An 8,409-nucleotide genomic window follows, 5' to 3' on the forward strand; every position below is an offset into this window, starting at 1 on the left:
ATGGATATCAGACCAGCCACAAGATCTGCATCGAATGCGAACCTCCCACCAAAGATGGGAGAAAAAGCCAAAACCTCACCCCTGCTCAAGTCGAACAGTTCTTACTTGCTGAAGAGACAGATAAGTTCCATCTCTCAGCTGAAACAGAATGAAACTCCTGTTTTCTCCGAAAGATCTGGTCCATCGTTTGTTGGATTACTGGCTTCAAAACGTTTGGCAAAACGACTAACTTCCCGAATTCTTGCTGGACGTACCAGAAGTCTATTAAACTCGCGTATGTCGGCTCTTAGTATCCAGAAGGAACCTACATACCGTATGGAACCAAAAGAGTCGCTAAAATTCAACTTCGTCCAGGTCGAAAAAATAGCCAACAAGGTGCTAGAAGATCGACTATGTGAAATGAAATACAACCCGCGTCTCTGTTCAAATATGAGTCGCCTCATCACGGAGGAGATCAAGGATAGAGTAAAAATGCTAAAGTTTGACAGGTACAAGATAATAGTTATTGTATTCATAGGTGAAAACAAGGACCAAGGAATTCAAATCGCCAGTCGCTGTGCATGGGATGAGAAAGTCGACACTTTTGCCACCTGCAATTACCAAAACAGCGCCATATACGCCACCGCGACAGTGTACGGTGTTTACAATGAATAGTGCAATATACAGATTTACGGCGTAAAATATATCGGTGATCAGGTGAAATAATTCGATATGTGTTTTTATAGAGGTATGTAGACACTCAGACTACGCAATCCGAGTAGATTTCAGCTATACTGACAAACATTTTCTTGTTGATACATTGTATAAGTCCAAACAATTGAAAATGAAGACTAAAATTTTGTTATATATTTGAAGGAACTCTTATCTATTTTTGATCGTACAATTATTAAACCATTGCAATATCTTCATCGTAAAATTACTATATATTTTGCTTCATTTTAAGCTATTTACATGGTACTTGTTTTTCTAACATGAAATATTGATTTGCTAAATAGTGTTCATATTAGTGTATACATACAACTTATTTCGGGATCAAGAGAAATTGTGAAGTATGATGGAATGAAATGTAATCGTTAAATTGTTACGCAGGTATGATATGTTGTGTATTGAGGACTACTTTGGCTCATTGTAAGATGTGCTGAATGTGTACCTGATAGTAATAGAGAAAATGCATCCCTTTATTACCGTATATTACTACATGTTTTATTGTCAATATGTTTTTGTATGATCAAAACAATAAAATGTATTCTAAGTTAATGAAAAATTACATAAAACTACAATTGCATTACTTAATTTGTCAAAAAAGAATAAAATTGAAAATGAATATTTTCCCTTGAAACTTTTTCATGTTATACTGTATCAGTAACGGATATTACTTGGCTACGGTAATGAATTTCATGCATGATGTCCAAGTTTTATCACCAGTACCTGTGTCAATTGAAAAATCTTTATTACAAGTATTCGTGTCACTTGGCAAACGTTAATTGTTTCAGTTACCAGATTTGTCCATACAAAAAGCTATCAGCTTGATTACATTTCTAAAAATACCGCCCTTTTGTTAATACACAAATATATACTACTTAACATATACACAGAAAAGGCTAGTCAGTTAGTGATACGGTCTGTTACACACCGACGGCTATAGAATGAGAAACATTTTATTTGTTCGGCATTTTTTGTAATAAAGTTGATAATTATTCTTAAAAGAAGGAAATTACATGCATCTGTGCTCATTTTTGTTATTTTATCTCTGATTCCTGTAGTGATGTTTACTATCTCGCAAATTGATGTGTGGTGAAGATTGCTTACACACCTACAGGAAAAACTATATGATCTAGTATAAGTTTCCATTCATATGATTATTATTAAACGAGTCTTAGAGATTTTCATTTTACCAAACCTCTCGCAAATATAATGAAATGATAGCGATGATGAGTTTTATAAGTTTAATATAATATGGAAACGAATGTTGGATTCTGTTTATCACATTAATTAGATGCTTTTGCAAACATTTATTAAAAAAGAATTTTATAAAAGTTATAAATTGACAATTTTCTTCCATTTGTCTTTGGAAATGTCAGAATGCATATGAGGCCATGAACGTCACAAGTGAAACAATGAAAACCTTCAACCAAACAAAGGTCTACTGAATCATATTTCGCGTGTGTAAAAACAAAACAGAATAAAAATGAAATTGTTGTTATTACATTGATAATAGGGTTATTTATGTAATAAAAAAGAAATAAGTCTCATTGATCTCGTTCATATCTTATGCGTTTGTTTTTCACGATATTCATACAAAGTGACATTTGCTAATTAGCTGAAATTTTTACAAGTCTCACAGTTAGACTAGAATTAACATACGTAATAGCATATACAGTAGCCAAAAATTATTTACGAAAGTTCGGCTAACTCAATAAACATCTCCATACATTGGTATATACTCGACCCTTGTTTGATATCTGTATTTTAGACTACTTCACAAGAACCTTGGTACCCATAATCATCTCTCTACAAACACGACCGCCTGTATAAAAGCCAATAATACGAGCAATTTTAGCGTTTGATAAGGGGGTTTGGAGTGTCTCTATAAACACCAACGAGTGATTAGAGTATCGCCCGAACATGTAGGTACACAGTTGATATATAGCCGGACCCATTAGTAAATACCCGTTTAACACTATTTGATGTTCGTTAAAAGGACATCGGTGACAGAGCGTGCTTTGTGAAAAGGTCAGAGATAGGTTCTCGTAATGTTTTTTTTATTGCTCGTAGATGTTCATTTTGTTGTACTTTTGAGGAGCGTCCTTGTCATCAAACTAAGTACTCTAACTAACTCACTCTGATTTCATTTCAATTACAGTTTGATAGTTTGACACATTGTCAATGAGTGACAGAAGAGCTGTAATTGTCGGTGATTTATGATGAAACGTCTTAGGTCATTTAACAGCTGATACTTCCATTAAAATGTTCGTGACAAATGAGAACTGAAAGCATTACAAGGTAACACATCCTTCACGGTAACAATTTAAACTGATTTCGTACTCGGTAATTATCGATTGTTGCACAATTCCTCACCAAAGTGTGATAATGATATATCTGACCTACTTACATACAAAGATAACAACACTCGTTGAGTAGAATATAGCTTTCTGACTTAAGACAGGGACACACAAACGAGTCATATCAGAGATGTATCCCTTTGTACTTTATGATTAATTATAGACATTTATAATTTAACACAATGCACAACAAAATTTTAACTGAGTAATTACTGTGTAGTAGAACCGATGAAGTTATTGAGTAGAAAATGATATACTTAAAAGATTTCTTTCTGTGTATTTTGAGGATTAAAGCAATAGTGTTAAGAATTATTCGTAATGATATGTCGTCATCAATGATTATATTGGTGTTTTGGTGCTAGTTTGAAATTGCTGTAACAACTTTTAAATATCATATAAAACTAGTGTTTATATTTTCGAATATTTCCTTTTTTGATAAATAAGTATGCAAATCATTTCATTCGGAGAGTGATGCTATGTCATCTTTTTACTTGCCTTTACCAACATTTTGACAAGTGCACTGACAAACTTTAACACATATCTCTGAATATGGAGATAGAAGATGTCGGTCTTCAAAAAATACCTTTACAATATTTAGAATACCAGTATATTAAAAACAGTAGCATAAGCAGGCAATGTTTCCCAGCTACTATTAGTTTTCACTCAAAGCTTTATGTGTGTTACACTTCCATTTATGAACATCCACTTTCGTGACAAATCCACAGAAAATAAATCTTAAAAGTGTTAGTGGTAATCTTTGATTAAATATATTTTTTGTTAAAATTCAAGTATGGATTGGAAAAAACATAAAAAAATCAATTAGCGGTAATCTTTGATTAAATATATTTTTTGTTAAAATTCAAGTATGGATTGGAAAAAAACATAAAAAAATCGACTATCTAACCTGTCTATTCTTCTAAGGTAGAGAGATGTTACACAATACCAACATAGAGTGTATACAGTGGTATATCCTTTACATGACTTTTATTGCGATTTTTATGTTTATGATGACAATAAATTCACGTACCAATTTGTGTCTTCTTATCAAATATAAGCTTTTAAATAGATGTTAGATATAATTTAAAATAGCAATTTAGTTAGAAAAAGGCAATAAATGGCATAGTGTGGATCCTTTAAATTTTGACAAACTAAACGTATCAAATAATGATAAGAATTAAGTTTAATATAATATGTAATTATGAATTAGCGTGTACAATAGCGTACATTATACCTGAAATAAATTCGGGGTTACACCGACTACACGCTGCTAGCCGGATTTATAGTCCGTTTATGTGTATGATTTAATTAGTCCTGTTGGTGTTTGTTAGGAATGTGTATTCATATCGTTGATTACTAAGCATATTCCTGTACAGGACTACAGTGGCTACTTTGTGTGAACTGAGTTATCTAAAATCTCAATTACTCAGTTGGTATTAACGAGGTTAATACTATATGTTTTTCCTATGATAACGTGTAACATTCCAGAACAAAACCGTAGTGTTTAGCGAAAGAGAATTAAATAAAACGTGAAACGAAAATATGAGAATCCCAACAAAAACAAAAAACAAAAAACAAAAAACGAAAAAAAAAAGAATTTTCTGGTCTCCCCACGGACATGATCGCGACAAATTTCTAAATGATACGAAGACTAAACATTCATACGAAAGGCAAAACAGATATATTATACAGTCAATTACATATCAGTTCTATAAGGAAAGAAAGAATTAGACGAAAGGAGGTCAACATAAAATGAATATTGTATTTCTTTCTTTTTTCACTTTTACTGATAGATTGGCCTGATACTATTCTGAAACATTTGTAGGAAATTGCGTTGGTTTTCTTACGTCGATTTACAAAGCGGCAAATAAACCTTAAGGTCTTTCCGAGACCTGTTTCCTTACTACAAGAAAACACAATCATATTCCATTTGAGGTTCTGTAAAATGTTAAAAGATATGGAAAATAAACCGTTAGCATGAGATGTATAAATAAAAATTTATTTGAGAAGTGCAAAATGATTACAGCGGATAGTGTAAATGGTCCCAAAGGATTCTACTCGATGTACAAATTGTGGATAAAAGTATGATGTACAACTTCGCATGTTTTCAATAAATTGCATAACAAAAGAACAATGTGCATCAGGAGATGCTTTTTAAACATTTTTAAAATAAGGACGGTATCGTAATGGTTTTGCAAATATATAAGCATAAATTCAGAAGGTAACAAAATAAAGCTAGATATCATCACAAAATCTAGTAAGCAAGCATACATAGAATTCGATTTGAGATAAATTCTATGTGGACACAATCCAAGACATTATTGCTCTCTCTAGTAGCAGAAATGCCACTTAGAGATCTATCTATCACAGTATCATTGTAAATATCAAAGAGTAGTCCTAATATCAATAAATGCATAACTTCAGACAATTATGACTACTTGTAAAAGCAGTGTCATCACTTCCTTATAAATCAATATCAGCATGAGTGATAACTAAATGATCCATGAAAACATGTTTATATACAACTCTTCCAATTCTGACATCCATCTTACACATTGTCCCTTACTATCAGACGGACGAACTTATTATCGATGCGTGTAGATTTTCGGCTAGTTTGAGTTCACTTTTTGCTAACTTGCAACGCATCTTTTTGCGTAGTATTCTGGTATACGATATTTCAATTTCCTCCACAAAAATCCGATATTTGGGAGAACCTATTACGGATTTCCCACATGTTTTATTATCGATTGTCGTGATGTTCAATTTATTCTCTGTAAACTCCGAACACAGACGCGTTGCAAAACCAGGCTTTTCCTTGGAATGATCCTTGGTACGTATATGTCGCTGAATTATCGTATTTATTGTCCCATGCGCATCTGCTTGTGAGCTCCATTGCTTGGTCTTTGACCTCTCCAATATAAACAACACAGATATACTTGTAACGATCGTAATGCAGCGCTTTCATCTGGTCTTTAATTTCGTCACTTAACACCTTGGCCATGTTTCTAGCAAACTTAGAATTATATCTGTATCTCTCTAACCTAGACGATAAGACATCCTCTAGGATTTGTCGTGCCTTTACAGAGCTGAATTTCTTGTTGGGCTCCATTCGGTAAGTCGGCTCCTTTTCGACATGGACATTACTTGCAGCTATTGATGAAGATCTTCTGTCTTTACCGAGCTTAGACGTGAGTTTGCTTGTCAGTCGCTTAGACGCCATCAATCCAACTATAGTTGGTCCGGATGTAGCGGGTTTCATGCTCTTTTTCACTGGGCCTGCATCCGTCGATGCTGACTTTCTATCCGCCATTTTTGCTGAAGTGTTTTTTATTCTAGAACGTACTTTTCTGTTATTTGCAGTATGTGGACTTGTCTGGTCCCTCAGTCAGAAAACCAGAACCCTAACTTGCTATGAGCTCCTGGAAAACAACAAAAGAAAATATTTCATATTAACAGGAGTACACATGTCATGTATGTTACAGTAACGGATACATAAACAAGTACTAAAAATTTGTTAAGATTTTTGAACAAAAAGCAATCATTTTAATATGTTTTCTAGATTTTAAAGTTGATAGTGACACCATGTTTTGTAATCGCAAGTATCATAAACTTAGAAATACCTACAATTCTAATATAGGAGTACATTGGCCTGTTTCCATTGCTAAATGGTTATTCATTCAATCTACCAAAAAGATTTTTTTTTCAATTTTAAGATGAAACATCGTCGCACAACACTAGCCATGTTATATTGGATACGAATTTCTTACAAGCATAATTTTCATACCTATTGCAAAGAGTATGTTGATAGCAACTACCTCTTGTCAGTCATAAACCATTCATACAATATAGTCTGTCACAAGAGAGCGTACAACATAAGTACAACTGCTCGATAATAACGGAATACTTCTTAAGAAGTTTCTAAACACTATGCCAATTGCGTATTCTGAGATTTTAATATCCAGTTAGGAGAAGTGAATACACATTAACAAGGCGTAAATAACAGGTTTGTCGTTTTGAGTCGATGAACGCCTAAGTAAGGTCATATATACATTTACATAGTCTGAACTTATACAACGTACCTAGTTATAGTGTTTTATTGCACTTTTCTATTACATTTGCAGGTTGATTACTAGATATGGCAAGGTATTGTTGATATATTCTTACTGGTCATTACTTCAAATAATAGGTGAATAATGGATTCGTTGAAGGCATACAGTGTACATAAAAGAAACCAAACTGACAAGACAAAATCCCATCAAATTAGTATTGTATATTCATTCACTTATTTTTTTAAACACTTGGAGAATTTAAAAGTCTAATATTATCATATTTCTACATACATATTGTATATTGCACCATTCACTTAAAGTAGTTTAAACACCGTTTTTCTTATCTTGAATAGAATGACCTCGTTTGCTATTTCGATTAAAAATATGCCTATCTATACTATAATGCAAAACATATCTAAACAGTTGTAGTAAAATTTGAAATACAGTCTAGTCAAATGAAAATTTTGTAACGCTACTGTAGAATATATGAATGAAAAGAACCATACTTAAAACTTTACTTCTGAAACATGAGAACTATACAAACGAAACTGACCACAAAACTATATCAATACATGTATCCACATGTATACCATTGAATGATGTCGACGTGGACCACAGTCGATCACGCAAAAACTTGAACAAGATCTGTGACCCTTACCTCTGTCGAAATCTACCAACTGTCAGTTTCTCTATTCCCAGTGTAGCCTGGCTAAGTCTAGCCGCCAGGAGTAAATGCTGTACATACAAGTGTTTCCTTAAGGTGTTTAATAGTACGTTTTATCTGAAGTAGCGCTGGCTATTTACATGTTATGTATTATTATAATATACTGTACATTTCAAGATCTTGTTCATGTTCATCTCACCTCAAATTGGCATGCTACTTATCAAATCACAAAAGAAAGAAAAATCTTCCATTTACTTACCTAAAATCACAGCAAGTTACCAACCCTGGTTGGATGAAATTATTGAGGTTTTTTGTACCTCGAACCAATTTTAAAATAAGCTTTTTAATGACCATGGAATTTATTGTGCATGATGTTTACACAACCCTACAGGTAAATGTCTACACAATAACTCCATCGATTGTAAGTCTATCTTGGGAGAGGCTTCTACTGTGGTTTCCCTTTCTTGAATTTTACATCTAGACATTTAAATCTGACGAACAAACTATAATTAAACATATTTCAGTCACAGCGTTTTTCTCAATATCCCCTACAAGCGCCACAAGCTGTTGAGAATAAAATCAGCAAAAACGATCGTATTGATTGCCCGAATGTTAGTATTGTTGTCTTTGTGTGTAG

At 33.2% G+C, this 8,409-nt stretch overlaps 2 protein-coding genes across 2 annotated transcripts; one reads left to right on the forward strand and one right to left on the reverse strand.

Annotated features, from left to right (window-relative positions):
* Positions 1–654, forward strand: LOC132545485 (dynein light chain Tctex-type 5-like). The gene has a single exon (XM_060209168.1). It carries the CDS (start codon positions 1–3, stop codon positions 652–654), a length of 654 nt encoding a protein of 217 aa, XP_060065151.1.
* A 5,169-nt stretch (positions 655–5,823) lies between these two features.
* LOC132545568 (dynein light chain Tctex-type 5-like) lies at positions 5,824–6,369 on the reverse strand. Its single transcript, XM_060209258.1, has one exon. The coding sequence runs from the start codon at positions 6,367–6,369 to the stop codon at positions 5,824–5,826; it is 546 nt and encodes a 181-aa protein (XP_060065241.1).
* Positions 6,370–8,409: the final 2,040 nt, after the last annotated feature.

Source organism: Ylistrum balloti, unplaced genomic scaffold (genome assembly GCF_031769215.1).
Source record: "Ylistrum balloti isolate Yb309-2 unplaced genomic scaffold, AGI_CSIRO_Ybal_v1 Utg369850, whole genome shotgun sequence".
In the NCBI taxonomy this organism is placed as follows: Eukaryota; Metazoa; Mollusca; class Bivalvia; order Pectinida; family Pectinidae; genus Ylistrum; species Ylistrum balloti.

Coding starts and splice junctions, on each gene's coding strand:
- LOC132545485 (XM_060209168.1), top strand. CDS start 1: ATGGATATCAGACCAGCCACAAGATCTGCATCGAATGCGAACCTCCCA.
- LOC132545568 (XM_060209258.1), bottom strand. CDS start 6,369: ATGGCGGATAGAAAGTCAGCATCGACGGATGCAGGCCCAGTGAAAAAG.